Below are 22,443 nucleotides of genomic sequence, written 5' to 3'. Positions count from 1 at the left end.
TTCCACAAACGAGTGGGAACCAATGAGAATGCGATTCTATTTCTTACAACTCGAAGTGAGAGATTCAAATAAAAACACGTGTATTGATACCTACAGTCATGGCTATTTCAATTGTTTAAGCAATATTGTCTTAAGCAAAAAGGTTTCCAAACTTGATCTACTATCAATAAACGTAATTAGTGGTGTAAATATTACAATTGCGCGTGTTTATCAAATACAGCAGTATGAGATCGCGTCATTTGATTTGTATCCATGTACACCATAACAAGCAGTCCGAAATATCTGACGTTTTCCTGGCTTTTTTAATGATTTTGATATTTACCATGCCAGGAAATCGTCAGAACCAGCGCCCTTACTTAAACTGGAAATTCGCCGCCTCCACCTCGAGGTGGCATTCTCGGGCCGATTTTAAATACTTGCGAGCGCCGTATTTAATATTTAAACTCATAATTAATCAATAAAACGATGCTTGTACTAATATCGGTTTTATGGGTACTTTAAACACATAAACAGTCTCATGAAAACGTTTTGACAAACTGTCGAGCTGTTTTGAGTCACGGGACTCATTCGCTCAAATGACAGCGAAAATTTGGTTGACTACAAAATGTGCTTCTGTTATTGAATTTTGGAGTTATAATTTCTTTTAATGGAGGCGGCGAATTTCCAGTTTACATAATGGCGTCGGTTCTTCAACGTTTTCCTGGCACGGTAAATATCAAAATCATTAAAAAAGCCAGGGAAACGTCAGATATTTCGGACTACATAACAAGATGCAGTGATTTCATTGGATGTTTAATTTATAGTGGATTGTGTAATGGTCTGATGAGCCCTTTATATAGCGACTGATGTCAAGGGTTAGTGCGAGGTAACGAATCAATAACCCTTGACTTGTGAAGATGAAGTTCAGGATAAATCAACCTTTCTAAATAATGAACAGCTATAGATCTACAGACTGTGGACAAAAGTATCGGAACGATTTATGACGTTGTCCAGTTTGCAAAAATACTCGCGTTTGATTCGATGCTAAAAATAACCATATTTCATAAAGAATACTATAAATAAGTTAGTGTAAACAGGAAGTCATCATCATTATGAAAATACCTAAGGTGTAGTGTCAAATCGTATCTACACTGAAAATGCCTGCCGTAAATAACGCGAACAGTTTCATTCTTGTGTAACGCCACGTAAACCGTTCCAATACTTTTGTCCACAGTCTGTATATGTAATTGGCATTTTTATCAATAATATAAAAAAATGCTACATTCGTTGCTCAGATGGCAGATAATTTTTTTTTTATTAAACAGGTTTATAAAGTTCTTGCACAAAATGTTCATGGACTCTATGAATGGTTTTCTTTAAAAGGTGTCAAATACACTGCTATCTTGTATGCAGTGATACGATTAAAAATAGGCCTATATCAAAAACGCACTTATTCTATATTTCAATTGGAGCTTTGACTGCACAAGAGCCATAGGGGCCTGTCACAAATTAACTGTATTATTTTATATATAACCCTTCTCTGGCTATATATATAAAATAAGAGGGTCATATTTAAAATAATTTCGCGACAGACCTCTGTGATTGATTGCGATTTTATGACGTATTGCCAATATTTCAGCCATTTTACGGCGGTTAACTTGTTTGGTTGCGAGTGTTTGAGTAACTTTAAATATTGCTCTCGGCTAGATAAAACAAGATTAACTGAGATAAAGTTCTTTTACCACAATTTCAGCCTTATTCAGTTCATACTCTCAGAAAAATGCTCGATCTGAAGACGGTTCTGAATTTTCCCACCAAACGACAAGGTTATGTTTAATTAGAATGTTGATCCCGATATAAATGTAACCTTTTCTTCACAGAACGTTTTCACCTTTGTCATAACACATCTCTATGCCTTTTTAATACTAATAATGATAATAATGTGAACATATTTTGTCAGATTATATCAATTACATATTGTACATATACATCTCTTCTCATTATAGTCTCTAAATTTTGACAGTAATTCCTGCAAGCATCTTACCATTTCGAAAAGTCATTGTCGATACCCTTGACATCTGAAGTAATAATAAACAAATCAATAGATAAAATAGCATTCTGAATATAAAAAATGTAGTCTGAATAACAGAATTCACTGACACACGGGTCAATATCAAAATAATTTTGATAGTAATACCGTGATCATTATAACACTAGACGGTACCGAGATAGGCCTCTACTTACTTGGATCCTCCTCCGGAGCGACATTCAACGTGTAGACTTTTAACAGCAGTTCCTGTCCATCGTCCTGGCTTCGAATGTTCGTAAAACTGACCTGAAATATTTTATTTATCAGTACAAATAGAAAATTACAACAATTGACAAGGGCCTATTCAGCAGTAGCTGCAAAACTGTAGCTTTGGATGCGATGGAATAAATCTAACCTTCTTTTAAAAATAAAATAAAATAATTGCTATAACCTCATCACGTTTCTGTGATATAACTTCATTCTTCTGTCTAAAACAGTTATTAACAAAATTTGCGATTTTTATAATATTACTATCAAGATATAGAGCTTTCTTTTTTATATAATTTTCATTAAAAATAGCAATAATGGACCCTAATATTCATAATTGCTTCAAATAGATAATATAGCTATATCATCAGAACAGAATATTTACAGACAGGTTGTCAACTTTAACCGGATCGCAACCATTGAGCAAACCATCAATAAGATATATTTATGATACCGATTGCTTCGAATTTGTGGACCTTTTCATATAATAACACTGGTGTAATAATTAAGGTGCAAAATAACATGAAATAAAGCAGGGATATGTGTAATTTAACCATATTTATAAGAAAGAGAAATTCATTTTCTCATTTTTTTTCTTTGAGAAAAGCTTCTACTTCTAAGGGTTTGATAATTAACATATGGCCCCCAAGAAGAATAGCGATTTACAAATATCATGCAATTTTACACTACGCTCTTACTTTTATTATCAGTTACAAGTTTTATTATTCTCAAACTTTAAAAAATATATTCTTCTGTGGTTTTGTTCTACTGGAGACAATTTAAGTCGGAACTTTCAAAATTTTCAAGGGAATAAAGTGATATTATAATACGCCTTTAATTCCTCAGAAAATTTCACGTGTTGTACATGTGACATCACGTTCAAAAATATTCAAGTGTTGTGATATCACGTTTAAAAAGTGAAGGTTGAAGCTCTTAGTTTCACATCTGATTTGTGAAAGGTGTTATTTTCAGAATCTGACCCATTTAGTTATTTAAGAACGGATAGACATTTTGATGAGGTAGATCACGAGTCTCGTAGCTGGTACATAATTTGTCCAGTGTGTTCTACAACTTCCACACTGTTCTTTATCTCTAACTTGCAAATTCTTTTAATTTTTCATTTGTACGTGTAGAATAGTTTCCTTATCTATACCCCCTCCCATTCAATAGAGATTATCGCTGTTGTTGTTACCATTACCTTTTATTACTTATTGTACCTCGTGTACCACCGATGAATGGTGTGAGTGAAATAAATGAACTTGTTGGGGTTTATCCTCACAAGTCATGTACTAGATCCACACAACGTGGAGAGTACGTAATTACGAAACCTTGACTTGTGAGGATGGTTGGGGTTGTGGTTTTTTCTCTCTCTAGTTACTGAATGAGACTTGTGATGCTTTTGTTAGGACTCGACACCTTTTAAAAGTGGCATAACTGTATGACTAACCTTGTGTTGAATGTGTAGGTAATCTATGAATTCGGGAATCTTTGCGTATGTATATAACTATTATATATATATATATATATATATATATATATATATATATATATATATATGAATGGTTAAGGTAGGGTGTATGCGAGCTGATTTAGCATCCGATTTTTAGCAGGAGGGAAGTAGTAGTAGTAGTAGTGTAGTAGTTTTATTCAGACAGAACAATCATTTTGTATTAAACATTTTCAGAATATAAATAAATAAATACACATATCAATTGTATAAAACTTAGCATACCAGATGTTATCACAGTCATTTATCACAGTATTGTCATCACATACAAGATATTATCACTGCTGCATTATGTACATATATCACAGTCTACCTAGGATAACCCATTAAAGCAAAAATATTATTGCTTATTTCCAATGGGGTCCTTGAGAAATTAAAAATATATCTATGTCAATAAATAAATAAATAAATAAATTATAATTGGATGGCATAGACAACATTGTGTAAAATATTTTGGTAAATAAATGATGTAGTGTGGCCTGAATAGAGTAAGATCAATGTACAATTAAAAACTTAAAATAAATAATAAAACGTGAATGAGGTTCAATGAATGAGGGAAACTTTCATTTTCAATAAATATACGTGTAATAAAAGAGAGATTTAAAAAAAAAAACCTGTGTAAATATGTCTGAATCTTCGATTGATTTACATCCCATTTCCCAAACAGTTGCATCTATAAAATAAATATTTATAACGAAATCATGACGCTATCATAAACAACAAAGAAGTATAATTTAAAATTTTTAAAAGAAATGATGCTTGTCAAATAATAAGTCAAACAAACTTTTAAAGCCAAAAAAACTAAGTACACAGCACTGAGTGGAATAAATCAAACAATAAGTTCTACATAAAGCTCTCACAGTGGTCCTTTTTAAAGTACACATAATCATCCAATCGGATGTGGCGATATTTTCTTCCTCTTCTTCACGGGGGGAGAGGGTGACGTCGATCGACTATATTACTGCAATAACAGAGGACCGTGAAGCGTAACGAATGTGTACGGCATTTTACCCTCTGCTGTTTCGATAAACAAGATTATCTTTAAAAGGTTTTAGATAATCGAAAACGGGTGTTGTGGGTAATTTTAGATCTATATGTATTCACAACGTGACTAAGTTCTGTACCAAAAAAAAAAAAAAACCCAAAACACCCCAAAAAATCCCCCCCCCCCCGCAAAAAAAAAAAGAAAAGACAACCACCAAATATAAATTACAGGAGCATTAGCTGTCCACAATTAGGACGTAAACATTTCAAAATTATGAGTCGTGATCAGAAGACTAAAGTGCGTTAATATGCCTGTCTCTCTCCCTATGTATGATGCATGCATCGAAATTAATGAAAATTATTTAAAAATTCCTTCGTGATGAATTCTTTACTTCCATTCAATAATCTCTCTCTCTCTCTCTCTTTCTCTCTCTCTCTCGATCGATCGAATTTATAAGAAAATTATTAAAAATTTGTCCGCGATGAATTTTTACGTCCATACAATAATCTCTATTTCTCATGCATTGAGCCCGTGATACTACATATATTAATCAAAGTACTGAAGGTACTGAAACGAGGTGACGTTTGGCAGTGAATGGCATGGATTCTAATGCAAGATCGAATTAAATGAAGGATGTAATATGTTGGATGGTATTATTTGTAATCCAGAAGCATATGTTATACCTTCAATTTGAGGTAATGAAATGTGTTAACTGTTGAAACATTCTAAAACTGAGTAGCAAGCATAATTAAGCTATATGTGAGAATGAGGCCCATAGGCCACAATGCACATCTGACCTACCAAGGATGTGCTTAGTAGGAAGATTTTTAAAAATGTGGTCCCATCCAACCCCTTGGAGTCGTAACTAAGACAAACTTGAATCTAGACTAACTAAGGATGCTTCCATATCAATATTTTTAATGATGTCTTTGCTGTTCTTGAGAAGATTTTTTGTAAAAATCCTATATATTTCATTGTAAAGTATTGATCCCCAATACTTATCATTTCCATTAGTGGAACTCTTCAAATTAAAGGCGCGTAAAGTCGTGCTACTGGGACAACATACGTAAACATTACTTAGGCATACGTAATATAAATTATGGCATCGAATACATATTATAACCGACTGCAAACCACGACACTGATTAAAATTCTAAAGGCAAATTTAGGAATTGGTTATTCTTACAAGAAAACGGACGAACTTATTAAACTATGTGAATCATTAGCATAGGCGTAGCTTGGGTTCGAATATTACCGAGGCAGGGGGTCGGGGGGGGGGGAGGGGCGCAGCCCCCCTGAAGCTATCGACATTTTAACAACGTAAAAGGTGTTTTTTTGTTTTTTTTACCGAGGCAGCTGCCTCGGTTGCCTCAATGGAAGCTATGCCACTGATTAGATTTAATGATACTAAATCTGCCAAATCTGACCGATATCCGTGGCGGATTTAGAGGGGGCGCAGCTAAAATTTTCAAATTTAAGGTAAATCACGGTATCTTGATTCTGAAAATGTACTAAATGATAATATAAGCAATAATTTCTTCTACTCCGGGAGAAATAAATGACAAAATCTTTTGATTTCTTGAATTACTTTATTGAGAGAACTTAATTTTTTCCAAAAAAAAAACCCTTAAAATTTGGGTCATTTTATCAATTTCACCGTATTAAAATGATGGTAAATAGTACACTAAATAGGAGAATATTTCAAGCCCCATAAAATCTGTAAAATCCACGAGCTTCCGGGGGCTTCGCCCCCTGGACCCTGGACCCACTGCCTCTTAAAGTGCTGCCCCTGGATATAAGCATCAATCGCAAGAAGAACTGAGAAGGGACAAACCAATATGCACACCCAACACAAAAACTTTTCTTGTAATTAATGGGATTCATATGTTATTAAAATTATTCTGTCAGATTATGAAGACATTTTATTTTATCATACCATTTGGACAGGTTCATATGGCATGGACTTTGTAATGGTTAATGTAACCCCCCCCCCCTCCCTCTCTCTCTCATTTTCAAATATTTTAGAATAAGTTATATATTTGCCAAACTGCATTTTTTAAAGACGTTTATAACACTAATTAACACAACAAATGCGTTTCTAAACTGCATCTAAGCTATTTTGAAAATTACACAAAATATTGATTGAATTAGGACAGAGAACATCGTTGTTTGGAATTTTTATAATAGGTGTAGTAAAGTTTAAAAAAACATGTAACATCCTTGATAAATTAGTTTTAGAATATTTTTAAAATGCAGTTTGACCAATGGCTATTTTATTTAAAAGTACACCATGTACATTAACTTTAAAAGGGGGGGGGGTGCTATGAACGTTTCGTTTATGTCCCAGTAATCTCGCGAGACTTGTGCATTTTCTTACCAATGACGCACAAGAGTCATCAAAGCGCGATAACTCTAATGTGCTGGTAATGAGAAGTATTGTTGGCATACCCTACCCCTGGGGGTTATTACTTGAACATACTTGAATCAACACTATGAAACGAAGGTTTCACATAAGTTACAGTGTTTTTTTACTCTGTGGTTGTTGTTGAGATTTGTAAAAAAAAAAAAAAAAATGTGACAAAATTTTCACTAATTCTTGGGTATTTCCGCTTAAAAGAGTTCATATGAACAAAATTGATTGTATTTCCCCTGCATAAACTGGTAAAGCAGACACATGAAGCAACTGATTTTGAATGCAAACATTTTTGGGCAAGTCCTCTGGGTTAAGATGTTCATGTGGACAGGCCTGTCTTGCATGCTTGTATAAAACATCACCTTTTTCGAGAACAAAATGAATATCATTCGCATCCCAATCTCCAAACAATTTTTGGTTAACTGCATTAAATGCAATGCACACAAGTGAATTTGCTACACATTGTTTACCTCTGCTATATTCTGAGAAAGTTTCTGACCCTTGATGAAAGTTGGCAGACACGCATTTCAAAATTATGGGATCTTTTCTTACATTGTGACTTTTTCTTTTTTTGACAGATTTTGGGCTCTCCCTTTGATGACTATCAAAATCATGATTTTTTTTCTTTTTTTGCTACCCTTCATATCTGATGACGACAACAACTGTCAACTCTTGAAATAACTCATTCAATATTCTTGAGTCAAAGTTAAACCAGTCCAAGAAAATTTCCACTCTTGAAATATCAACTCTTGAAAACAAGTGTCAACTTTTGAGATAACTCATTCAACTCTTGAGATAAATCATATTTCGTGACAAAGAAATGTAAACTTGATTTCCAATATATTACTTCCAATGGAGTTCTTTTCTTGAATAACAAATATATTCACAAAAACATGTTCATTTATATTTCTTAATCAATGTTTACAGCTATCTGACTTGACCATGAAAGAGCGCGGGAAATGGCGCTCGGCCCTTTCGATCGAAGATTACATGTTTACACCCAGATTTAGTATTAAAATCTCAAAAAATGCGTCCAAAAGAAATATTTTGGTGAAATTGTACGAAATTAACACATTGGGTTTCAGATAATTATCTTGAGTTAATGCGTTGGCAAGAATATATCAGTTCTCTCAGGCAAGACGTTTTCTCCTTGTTGATAAACAGGATAGCGTGGCGCGTATGGATACAGAGAAATAGTGCAGAGTTTAATATTAAAATTCTAATTACACACAATTTCTGCCTGATAAATACAACAGATCACATTCAAGGAAGACTTCTTCAATCTGACATAAAACAGAATTTATATATAACAGTTTAATAAAAATGGAACATAGTATCAATGTGAACTATTTTTTGATAGGCGATAAATCGGCTAATTAACATAATTTTCAGACATAAGAGGAGACAGCTGTTTACCCAGAATTCCTAGAGAAAAATAGACCATGTTTTCCCCGTCTATATGTGAAAATGTGAATGAATACAGAAGCAATGCAAATCGTTTCCTACAGTCCAATTCTGTTTTTCTAAGATCGTGGAATAAAATGTTGGCAAACGACAAATAATTTTGATCTTGTTTACAAACCTAAACACTAATTCGCGATTCCTTTTGATGTGTGGACTTTGTTTCATATCGAAGGGATAAAAATTGCGATTTCATAAATTCTTATTTAACTCGCTTATCGTAGAGGGTAAACATATGGATCCTATATCAATCTCAAAGTGAATTGTGACAGCTTTTACGTTGCATTAGCATATGTGACAACAAATTTCTTATATTAAAAATCAAAGTGATTTCGCAAATGGTAGTGATTAAAACAGGGCGCCATTGAAGCTGGGGTCTGACATACGAGGCTGACTTACGTCACCTCGAAAAACTACACTACATAAGTACACAAGTAAGCTTTGTAAATATGGGTCATTGTTTCCGGGCATATAGATAAGTCTACGGTGGACACCATTTATCTGTATCAATGACTTTGTAGTTGCTTACATCAGCCCCTTCCTGTTTAATTTTTTTTTTAAAGTAAAGCACTGCATATGACCAATATCAAATCGTATCCCCCTTGATTTGAACATATTTTATTATCTGGATGTTATAGCAAAAGGATTGAGCACAAGTTCTTAAAACTTAGAACGCCCTTTCCTATCCCCATTAGCGTAATGCATCCACTAGTGTTCAAACTCACCTTTCTTACAATTTTTTTAGATCACCAAAGAACTCTACAGGTTATAAATTGTTGGGCTTTTTTAAAAATTCTTTTGACAGGGACAACCACGTAGAATAATTGTTCTAGTTTTCGCCATTCTTTACTGTATTTCTGTTAATTATCCTTACCATTATTGCATACTTGTCAACATCGCCACAATAAAAATAAATCATGAATCCCACAAGACCGAAGTCATCGTTATAACTTCCCACCCCTTTATACTTATGTAATGTATTCAAACACAAAGAAGGCATTGTATAATTGACCAAACCCTGTTCTATTCTAAAATTGAATAATTCAATTTTATTTGCCCCGTGGGTCTCTAAAGTTAAATGCTTTTTGTGTCTCTCGGCAATTCACCACAATTATTTATAGTGTGAAAACTGTGATTGCTGACAATATATCCCCATGAACACGTACATTCTGGTACTAATATATATATATATCCATTATCGAATTTGTAATGCCAAAGTTGCCGTTCATTTCAATGGTGCTCAATATTTGTATGTAGATAAATCATGACGTAATAACTTTCAATGGTTGGAATGTCTTGATTTTTTTACCACAATTTTATTGATGATTTCTAACAATTCAGTAATGTACTTTACCGATCGGCGATTGACTTTCCAGGGCTTGAAATAAAAAAAAATGTAGGTATCTATATCAACATTTTTAGAAACGATTTCCAAAGTTATAAATACCAATGGCAAGCTTATAGCCTTTGTAGGTTACTTTTACGGGAAAAGGAACAAAAACAGTAATCTATGACAAAACTTTCTTCATTTCGATTCTTGCATAGAATCAATTTCCATTTTAATTTACTATACATCTGTTTATACATAAAGGACGATAAACCGCGGTGTTAAAGGACACATCGCATGTTTTTAAACTTTTTAATTTTTTCAGCAAAATTAATTCATTTCATGCCTAAAACTACTTTACATGTGTTTTAAATGAAACAGTTTGCGTAGTTTTCGAGTTTGAAAGTGATGAAATTCAAATCTTGCGATATGCATATTTTCTTCGATATTTTACGCGCCATTATCTGTGACGTCATATGCGACCTCGAGCGAGAAGATTTGAAAACAATTGTTAGCCATTTCATAAACAGATTAGATTTAATTGACAAACAAACAATTATCCCATTAACGGCTTGTAAATAACACTGCATTAGGGTGTTTTGTGCCGTTTAAGGGTGTATTTGCTGTCAGTACAGAGGCTTTGGACTGTGTTTTTTTTTTCAATTTTCGAAGGAAGGTATGAGGGACAAGACGTGAATATTTTTTGTCGGCACAACGACTTTGCCATAAAAAAAAACCCAGTAGAATTTATCCCTGTACTTTTTTAAACAAAGACGTAAATAAACTGCGAGAAAATAGTTCTATCGAAGCTACCCACTGTTACATATAGGCCTACGGCTTATGCTTTCCGTTCTGCTCTCAAATTCAATACACACTCGCACCAACTGACCTTCACCTTGTAACAACATATAGGCAGAACTTCGCGTTCGCTAGCAGTGTCTACCAACTGGTAGTTTTAAAAAAGAAATTTGAAAATAAAAGATAATTGAACTTTCAATTATAAATAATAAAATATGATATTTTCCAACTTTGAATTGAATTATAATGCTTTCATTTTTTTTTAAGGAACGCGTACATAACGTCTTTACAACAGCACGCCGCGCTCCCACTTCCTAAGTAACAACGTGTAGATAACAAAAAAATAATGATTAATAAAATTGATTGAATAAAATAATTGAAAAGTATTGGGATTTTCATCATAAGTTTGATCATTTTTATTATTATTTTTTTTCGAAATGCACCCGTGACAGTAGGCCTAGTTGTCAATGATACATATAACCGTATCATAATTTAGGTCTATCTAACTTCTCCAAAAATAAATTTAATAATAATTGCACTGTTTATTTTCAAAGAGCAACAACGCTAATTACAGTTGTTTACAGAAATGACATTACCATATAGTGTTTAGACAGTGCTCCCATGTAAACATTATTTACTCGCAGATTTCATACTCGCTTTCCTCGCTACATTTGGGTCGCTATTTGTATGCACTGGTGGCTAAAAGATATAAGACTCGGGAAATTTGTCAACATCGAAATAAATGTTATCCATGGTAAATAAATTAGGCCCCTAAAACCCGAGGTTTTAAAAATATCTAACACTACTTTTACAACAAGTTGATCGACGAAGGTCGCATATGACGTCACTGTACCACGTGACTACCTATCTAATTAACTAGGCTTTTTGAAATCGGGGCTTAGATTTAAGTCCGTATTGTGGCTAATTATCGCAATACTTCAGCGAACGAACTATTACAATTAATTTCTATAAGCATAAGGAAGACAAAATGCATATAATTTTGTATACTTTGAAAACACGATATGTGAGAGAGCAAATTGATTCCTTATAAGCGGCGATTTGGAATCATGGGTAGGCAATCAAAAGAGTTGTAGAATTTAAGTTTGACTCCACTATCTGTATGAAAAGTTTTTGCGTCAATCAAATGGAGAAAGACTATTTTGACCCCTCGCCCAATAGATACTTATCTGTGTAACTACCAAATTCTGAGTTCCCTAAATATGGGTGCTGTTTTACAAGCACGAAATGCTCAGATTTTACATTCTAAAGATATGATTGTTTTACATATAACATTCGACTGAATGAAATGATGTTTGTTGAATGATAAATATTTCCAAAAATTCTAATCAAAGAAATTCAGAAATTAACTCTCCATATAGGATGTAAAAGAAATGAGTAGCGAGAAAAGGATTGATTTCAGAGTGAAAAGAATATCTAGGGAATGGTCCGCCATAAACGTACTAACCGGAATGACAAAGGGGTGTGTGTGTGCTGTATTGTAGGTTTTCCGAGGGGGTCATCTGGATATAAAAGGGGAGGGGGTCCTACTATATAGCCACATTTTCGTGGGGGTTGGGGGTTTGCTACATAGCCATATTTCCGAGGGGAAAAAAACTACCATACAACCAGTTTCCGGGGTGGGGTGGGGGTGGCTAGGGAAAATACTACTATACAACACTGGTCTGACTCTAGGGCCATAAAACTTCGTTAAGGCATCTCATATGAAGTATGATTGCACCACCAAAAGGGTGCTACAATTTCTCAATTATTTCATATGACTTTTTTTTTTTTTGAATAATAAAAACAATGTTTTTTGGCAAATGAGAGGCAATATAAAATCTAAATTTCTCTGCGACTTAAAATCCAATAAAACATGTTAAGAGGACTCAGGCACACATTCCAATTAAAAAAAATGAATGCAGGCTATATTCATGGAAATTAAAATTACAATTGTAATGTCACGATTGTATATATACGTCTGTCATACATTTACTTCGTAATATTCCAGTCATTTCATTTCAATACATATGTATATTTGTCTAATATACCTTTTATACATATATAATTGGCGTGTTTACTGGAGATTTAAGTCGTAAATTTGAAAAGGAATTTAACAAATAACGTTTTTAATTTTCATGAATTACCAGTAATTGCAATTTTTTTTTCTTTTGATATGAAATAAAGTTTGAGACATATAAACCGTCGAGTACAATCAAGCAATGAGTACTAGGATTTAAATCACGAAGCATCAAGTTTTCTCTAGCGGTAAAGAGAAAACCCATCTCTTCAAATCGTGTGACTCAATATTCGGCATAAAATAGCGTTTGGCATTGACCTGGTACGAAATAAATGAAGGAAAATGTTTTCCTTCCAATTTCAATTTAATTGACTTTCACATTGCACTGAACAGCATAGAGAGGATATACATATTTATACAATGTCAAACAAAGGAATGTAATTATGTTTGGTGGAACAATTCTGCTAATAGCGGCATTAACTGAAAAAAAATGTAATGTTTGGGTTGATCAGGATATCAAACGAAAAGTCAAAACTTGTACAGCCACACGCATATCACACATTGGTTTGAATTCTATACATAACATACCAATCAACCCCGTTACATTGCGTGTCGCTGAATGTAAATTATTTCTTATGAACAAAATTTGCACAATGATTTCTTTACTTGTTTACAAATTCATACACAGGTTTTATTGAAAGACCTTTTGAACTTTACGAAGTAATTATAGAATGTTTATTGAATATATCACTGCCCGACCTTCTGGAACAAATAACAAATAGACATGTCGTGTTTACAATGTCTAACCTTTTGAAATGGTTTACGTGATTATGGTATGGTATAATGTGCATGGGACCTTCCTTATGTTTACATTGGTTAAGAAACAAGTCTAATGGAAGATTTAGAATATTTGGTTCCCTTTGGCAGCATGACAGGAGGTCTAACTAGAACATTACTTCCTGGTCTCGGGAAACATGTTGGTTCTAGTCTACTCAGCTAATTATTCTCTGTTGAGTATCTTCAAATATTTAAAACGCAGATATATGACGTTGAACTTTTCACTGAACATGTACATTTAAAAGGAACACATGTTTAAAAATTTCATGGGGTATAATTTTATATTTACCCAAAGTCTAGAATTGCATCAAATAATTATACACAAAAATGATAAAATAACATTTGCCTTCTTATTTGTTAAAAACACCTGTAAAGGGTGCATACATATTGACTTGAAATATATTGTGTATGATTTATCGATGTCTGATCGACAGAGGGAAGAAATTATTAGCAGAACCACAGTTGAAAAAGTTTTGTCTAATCGTGTACCCGTTCACGAAGGACATTGGATCAGCTTTTGAGTAGCATTGAAAAGATCTTGAATAATTTGATAAAACAAAACTTCAAAAGTACTTTTGAGCGCCGTGACACAGACAAATCCATAGAAATATTAAGAAAATGCATTCATGATGATGAGGAGATTCAACAAACAGAACAAAGGACAGAATGCAAGCATGAGTATTACAGATAATATACAATGCATAATGCTTCAGGATTTGTGTAATGCAACAAATCTCTTACTTTGAATAATATATTCATGGACTGATTGAAATACAGATCTGTTTGCGGATACTGACAAGTTTGGGTAGTTAACACCCCAGTTACAAAGTGAACACTACCACGGAGCTACCGCGATATCGTATCGATACATATCTCAAGAAAAAAAAGGGTCGTCTTGTGTACACTTATCATGTGACCCTTAAAACGGACCCTGAAGGAATCGCGGAAAGAAAACACACGCCATACTGATCGGTAATTGCAGAGGCTGAACTGATCAGAATGTGGGTAAGAAAACGGTCTGGGGTCTCATATATTAGAATATTTATCTTACTCAAAAATCCAAATTCCAGTTCCCAATGGTGAGCAGGTGGACAGTATACACCTATTTACTGGCTACGAGGACAATAGCAAGTTTATTGTCCCCCAAGACAGCAACTATTTCCCAAGGCGCATAGGGTGAGATAGTTCAGAAACTATTTCACGGCTAGCGTTATCCAAAAGAAATAGCAAATTTATTCACCTAACATTTGTATAGTAAAAACATTCTGAGGTATAATAACAAGCACTATACACCTGGTTAACGGGAGAGCTCTCTCTGATCTCGTGAGACTTTGGTACCTTGTAATTATTGCCATAATTATTACCGTGGCCAAACGTCATTTTGATACACCCACTTCTCCGCAGGTTAAAATCGTGCTTTTAGCGCAGAGTACAACCAACCCCAACGGTAATTTACTACGGACAGTGGAGGTGTCCATAAGGAGTTAAAAAGTGGCTCATATTTTACTATCCCTTATCACTTGCTCAAACACTTCTACACAGAAAATTTTGTGTAAATTGGTCTCCGCCGTTCATTTTCAAACAGAAAAACCCACCTAAAATGGGTGAATTCGATTAAGCGACCCGAGTTACACAGGTAACTAGAGTTGTAAATAAAATTTCGAATTATAGACACTAGTGTTGAACTCGTGTTACTCGAGTATACTCCCCATTTTACCAGGAGTAACAAGTGTTCCAATATGGCGGCGTGTTAGGAAGAAACGTAGTGTGAAGATCAGTTTTGTCTATATTTCGTACCAGACATGTAACGCATCAATAAAAACACGATACGAAACATAATTCTGACACTTAACATTGAACTGGATACTAAAAGGAAACTTTAAATCACATTTACGAATGCACAGACTGTCGAAATGCTGAATTTACCAGATAATGATAAAACTATATAATGATATTTTTTTCGTAATTGACGTTTACTAATTTTACAAAAAGCAATTCTAATTGATTATATGATAATTAGAAGATATAAAACAATGCCTATGTACATACAACAATGAATTTGTTATATTACATTTCCCCATCAGAGTTCGCATTTCTTGCGTTCCTACCCTCCATGTTGTAAACAAACACCACACAACACGATATGTTTTATTTTCATATATGGAGTTCATTAACTGAGCATGCGTAAATTCAACTCTAGTGTCACAAGTGTTGCTTTAATCGTATTCACCCAATTACGTCAGTGAAAAGACAACATCATTGCAAATGTATACCATAAACGTCAGGAAGAAAACTTTGCGATTAAGACGATACATGTATGTTAATGGTATAACGTAGGATACAATCATTCCTAGTACATTGACAGTTTGCAACATGGATGTTATGTCTTTTGTGATGTCATCTGGCGTTTTAGTTATGGTTGTTTTTTTTTTTTTTTTGTAAATTTGATTTGTGAGCTTCATTGTTTATTACAAGACATGCGACGTAGATTATAATACCTGACATCATTAATAGGTGTAACATGTGACCAAGTAAAGATTTGCGCGTCCTCAGTGATAACTAGAAATGGGCGTCTTTTCTCTATCTATTTACATATATGTATATCATTAAACGATTAGTAACATTCATTTTTTGCGTAGGTTTATAGCTCACCTGAGCCGATCGAAGGCTCAAGTGAGTTTTTCTGATCAAAATGTCGGCGTAAACTTTCCACATTTTCATCTTCTTCTCCAGAACCATTGGGCCAATTTCAACTAAACTTGACACAAAGCATTTTTGGATAAAGGGCTTTCAAGTTTATTAAAATAAAGGGCCCATGCCCCCTTCAAGGGGGAGATAATCATAAAAATGCAAACATAGGTGGGTTCATTTAAAAATCTTCTCAAGAACCACTGGGCCAGAGGAACTGAAATTTACATGAAAGCTTCCTGACATAGTGCATATTCAAGTTTGTTAAAATCATGGCGCCCGGGGGTAGGATGGGGTCATAATACGGGATCAAAGTTTTACATACTGATATATAGAAAAAACTATTTTAAAACTTCTCTTCTCAAGAACCGTTAAGCCAAAGAAGTTTACATTTGCCAAAAAACTTCCTGACATACTGCATTAAATCAATATGATAAATCGTAACACAAAAACCAACTTTGGTATATAATCCGGATTACCCTTCTCATTGACCCAGTATAGTCAGATATACAACACCCCCATTTTAAGTCACGGTTGGAGGGTATACTAAAAACTTGAATCCACAGAGCTTTAAGAACATTTGCATTTTGATATGATTTAATGTGGTCCTGAATTGAACGAACTTGATTTTGCACGAACGGAAGATGCTTTCACATTGATATGATTAAATCGTGGTCCTGCTGTTATTGAGAAGAAGATTTTCAAAGATATTTCTTATATATTCCCATTTAAAACTTTGATCCACTATTGTGGCCCCATCCTAGCCCCTCCTCCCGATGATCGTGATTTGAACAGACTAAAACTCAATCTGCACTTCCTGGGGTGCTTGTTTATCAATATGAGTATACTATATCGCCCTGGTCTCTCTATATATTCCCATGTAAAAATTTGATTCCCCAATTGCCTCACCCTACCCCCAAGGACAGCAATTTGAACAAATCTAAAACTGCATTACCTGGAAATGTTTGCATGTTAATATGAATAACCATGGCTCTGTTGTTCTAGAGAAGATTTCTAGATATTTATCCTATATATTCTCACATAAAACCCCTATTATGGCCCACCCTATCCCTAAGGGCGGGTCATGATTTGAACAAACTTCAACCTTGATTGCATATTGATAGGGGTATTCATGACCCTGCTGTGAGATTTTAAAAGATTTTTCCGATATATTCCCATGTAAAACTTTGATCCCTTATTGCAGCCTCACCCTATACCCAGATACCACAATTTGAACAAACAGGAATTAATACTACCTGGGAATACACGCATACTGAAATGATTTATCATGGTCCTGTTTTTTTCGAGAAGATTTGGCCTTCAATTCGATATTTAGATATGTCGTCGACGTTTTATCTATGGATAATAATCATTTTTATTCATACGTCGATTCGATATATCCCTATAAACTCGAAATAAAATACACCAGAGAGTCCTCCACATCTGCTTCGTACTTTGATATTTTATTGTAAAATATATATTAACGACAGGGTAACAACTCAACTTCAAGACAAACAAAATGATTTCAGCTTCTCCATTGTCAACTTACCCATATTTAAGTACATTTAACAATATTCCATTATCACCTTCACATAGTGTTTATAACTCTTAAATGATTTGATACACAAGAGATTGTTCTGCGTATGATCAGTTTTCAAATCGAATCAGGCAACTGGCAAACAAGTTGATGTTACAGGGGTTTCAACAGTCTCGTTTAAAGACAGTACTTCGCAAATTCTATAGTCGTTATAATGATTTAGTTTGTCCATATAACTAGCGATTGTTAGGCCGTATAAACACCATATGTAGGTGATAATGAAATATTGCTACATAAATATGGGAAGTTTATGATGTAAAGGCTGAAATAATTCCGCTTGTCATAAAGTTGAGTTGTTAGTTTCAATGCCATTAATATCCATTTTCAATAAAATATAGAAGTATGAAGAAGATGTGCAGGACTCTGTGGAGTCTTTATCTCGAGTTCACAGGGATATATCGAATCCACATTTGATTGAAAATGATTATTGTTAATTTGTTAAACGTCGCTGATATAGCTAAATGTCGAGTTGAAGGCCACATGAAAATATTTTTCTTCTCATATAGAAGCTTTTAAATAAACTCCGCTTCATCAGAATATAAAAACAGGTCAGCCAACAAAGGAGCACAATTCGTGCCCATTGGACTTCCAACAGGCTGTTGAAAGAAGTCCTGATCACCAAAGACTAGGAAGAAATTGTTAATGAGGAACTCCTGCATATTTTTATTTCAACTTCAGAGTACTTTTGCTCGGAATCAGAGTGGTGTTTAACAAAGTAATTTTTGGATGGTGATCAATATATACGAATATTTTTTTCCCTATTTTTGTTGAAGAAGCAACTGTCTTTGATGTCAAAAATCCTAGTCTCTTATTCATCGTGAGGAATGGTCGTGTAAAGTGTTGAAAAATCATTCGTTTTGATGTTGTTGATTTGAGAAAGGTTTTGTGATTTCAAATTTTCTAAACGTTCTTTAGAATTTTTCAGAATGCACATTTGATCTACACCCCTTCTGGCAAATGTTGCGTCAAAGTACATTTGAAGTTTCTTCATAGCTGTAAATATTTTTGTGAGGAGCAAAGATAGGGGCTTGGTAGAACATTTACTCGATCCAACAATGTATCTTCCTTGCTAAGGGTTTTGTGAAGCTTAATAATCCAGTATAGGTACGGTAATTCATATTCATCCATCCCATTGACTGGGATACATGTCACGTGACTGAACTACAAAGTTGACGGCTTCAGTGAAAACGAAAACTTAAAGAAGAATTTTTTTTTTAGTGCTTGATCTCTAAATTGATTTATCTTTAAAGTATGCCAAAATGTTGAATGCTTTGGGCATTTTTTCTTAGAAATGTTGGTGTACTCACCGCCGCACGTTGTTTCCGGACAAGGACAGGCGTGTTGACAAACACGATTTGGGAGCCGTATTTATGTCATTACAAAGTACAATATGTGTAGAAATAGTTTCATTCACTTGTTTGTAAATGATCTTTATTTCTGTAACAAAATACTATCAATTTCAATCGATCAAAACTCGTGTCGATGTCCTTTTGATTAGACTTATAGAGGTATACCGGTGTGTTTGATGATGAATGCCGTAAGGTAAGACGTAATGGGATATTAGTAAGTTAAGATACTATTCATTTATACAGAAATAACATCTTACTTTTGCTTTGTAAGTTAAGATACTATTCATTTATACAGAAATAACATCTTACCTTTGCTTTAATGATGAACTTTCCGAGATCTCTTAATGTAGCGTGACCTTCATAACGGTAGACATATTCATATCCATTTTTGAAATTCAAAAATTTGGACTCGCATCCGGGTACCGCATTGATGATGGCTAGTAAACCAAACGCCCAAACTGACCAGTTGCCCATTGCAGGGCACTGTTCTTTTTCTTGAAATATAATAAAACTAGATATTTTTTTTAGAAACGACCGCTGCACTGAATATGCTTGGTTAGCGCATACAGTGATTTAAATTCTTTAACGAAACGACACTTGGAATATATCTGAAACAGGAACATTTATTTACCTGTGAGATTTAAATATATCTACCTATACTCTGTTGTGGATTTAATGCTGCGAAGTACAGTGTGTTATTCTTACGGAATATGTTCTCCACAGTACGTCGTATCTCACGGCAATTATCAAATTCATGGATTCATACCACCCAAATATTATTCCTGAATGAAATTACAATTTTCTTTTGCCATATTGTGCAATTCAGGAAATAACGTTGATTCACAATGTAGCTTATCTGACACTGAGGATGTAATAGAAAAAAAAACCCATTTAACTTACAAAAGTAATTAATTAATTGACACATTATGAAAATTTACAAAATATTGACATTCTTTCCTATGCTAAACACTAAAGAAAATTGTCGCATTAGAGATAAATATGATGAGATCCCAATTTGGCTGCACATTCATGTGAAAACATCGAGGTTCGAAATATTTTGGGTGCCAAAACCTTCATAATGTCTACAATCAGTTTTGCGCCATTTCTTGTAATTTGAGGTTACAAATAAAGCATAAGATATCATCTGTCTTTGTTTCTTCCACTGCCCAACAAATACTCATACTGTACATACTGTTATATACGGGTGCTTGATGTTAAAGAAAAAAACCACATATTGAAAATCAAGTTTATATATTTGCCTACAGACCCATGAGGATCCGGGTCAAAATAGGTCCTCAGTATCCTTTGCTTGTCGTAAGAGGCAACTAAATGGGACGGATCCCTCACTGCTCAAACACCGCAAGCCTCTAGTATAAACCTAAATTTTGCACCTGAATACAAGAACAATAACTTTGCATAAGAATTTTACAATCAAGGTCCTTGTCAAAATATTATAAGATAGTTTAAAATACATAGAAATTATAAATTACAATAATTTCTTAAATTAAAAATCTTTTCCTAAGCTTAACATGAATAAACTTACCATGATAAAGAGTTTATGGTATACACAAACTAAATAAAATCTAAATGATAGCTGATTCATGCTAAACTGCTAAAGCATATGAATTGAACAAAAAGAAAAACTGACTATAAGTGCTATAACAAATTTGCATGTGTAATACTGAATTTATGGTAAAACTTAAACATTTCTACAATTAACCTTACCTCCCATGAGGTGCTAAGGTCGGTGCAGATATAAAATAATCCTCCTACTTCATAGTGAGAGTTGCTGTTCTAAAGGTGAAAGGTGGAGATAACGAACAGTGATTAATCTCATAACTCCTATAAGCAACACAAAACAGATGGGCGGGTAAACACGGACCCCTGGACACACCAGAGGTGGGATCTGGTGCCTAGGAGGAGTAAGCATCCCCTGTCGACCGATCACACCCGCCGTGAGCCCTAAATCGTGGTCAGGGAAGCAGAGTTATCCGTAGTCAAAATCAGTGGGCCAAGAGAACGGCCTAACAATCGGTATGAAACACATCATGCAGCATTTGACCCAATGATAGGTTGTATTGACGAACTAGATCGTTATAATGACCATAGAATTTGCGAAATGCTGACTTCAATTGAAACTCCTGCACCATCAACTTGTTTGTCAGTAGCTTGACTCGATTTAAAAACTGACCGTACGCAGAACAAGCTCTTGTGTATCGAATCAGTTGAGAGATATAAACACCATATACAGGTGGTATTGGAATATTGCTGCATAAAGATGGGAAGTTGACGATGGAGAAGCTGAAATCATCTGTCATACAGTTGAGTTGTTAGTTTGCTATTAATGTCTACTTACAATAAAATATCTAAGTATGAAGCAGAAGTGGATGACTGTGGTGTCTTTTATTTCGAGCTCACAGGGATATATCGAATCGACATATGATTGAAAGTGAGTATTGTTAATAGATAAAACGTCATTGATATATTATCTAAATGTCGAATTGAATGCCACAGCAAGAGATTTTTTCTTTTCACGTACATGTAGAAGTTTTTAAATAAATTCTGCTTCATATGAATATAGAAACAGGTCAGTTAACAATGGAGCACAATTCGTGCCAATGGGAATTCCAACAGCCTGTTGGAAGACCTGATCACCAAAGACCACGAAGATATTGTCAATGAGGAACTCTTGTATATTTTTTATTTCAACTTCAGAGTATTTCTGCGTGGAATCAGAGTGGTGTTTAACAAAGTAATCTTTTGGATGACTGATCACTAGATATGAATATTTCCTTTTTCCATTTTTGTTGAAGAAGCAACTGTCTATAGTATAATTTACTGCATGCATGAATATTTACTCTTAAGAATTTATATATTTTAAACTTCATAAGTGTAATACATTCATTCTCTCCTCTAAAAGTTAAACACCTTAATTTGAATCTTATTTAATTATATATTGATATGTTATATGAAAGGTGAAGGTAACGAACAGTGATCAGTCTCATAACTCCTACAAGCAATACAAAATAGATAGTTGGGCAAATATCAATTATTTACAGCATTCGTGCAAACTTACAAAGATCATTCACTCCCTCATATTGTCTATCATTCAAACATTCACTCAGACAAGATAAGTAGTGAAAATAAAGAAATAGTGCATTCTAAGTTTAATACTAACCTGCTCAAATA

At 34.1% G+C, this 22,443-nt stretch overlaps 1 protein-coding gene across 1 annotated transcript in view; it reads right to left on the bottom strand.

The window, feature by feature from the left end:
• Nucleotides 1–19,871, bottom strand: part of LOC125672755 (uncharacterized) — a 188,624-nt gene extending 168,753 nt beyond the window's left edge. The window contains exons 1-3 of the mRNA XM_056159795.1: nucleotides 19,564–19,871; nucleotides 2,224–2,314; nucleotides 2,024–2,057 (exon numbers count right to left, since the gene is read on the bottom strand). Coding sequence (XP_056015770.1) covers nucleotides 2,024–2,057; nucleotides 2,224–2,314; nucleotides 19,564–19,728 — 290 coding nt within the window. The 5' untranslated portion in view covers nucleotides 19,729–19,871. The remainder of the gene's footprint in view (nucleotides 1–2,023; nucleotides 2,058–2,223; nucleotides 2,315–19,563) is intronic.
• Nucleotides 19,872–22,443: the final 2,572 nt, after the last annotated feature.

The sequence above is a fragment of the Ostrea edulis genome, chromosome 3 (assembly GCF_947568905.1).
Source record: "Ostrea edulis chromosome 3, xbOstEdul1.1, whole genome shotgun sequence".
NCBI lineage: Eukaryota > Metazoa > Mollusca > Bivalvia > Ostreida > Ostreidae > Ostrea > Ostrea edulis.
Note: the sequence above shows the minus strand (reverse complement) of the source record. Positions and strands in the feature narration are given on the sequence as shown.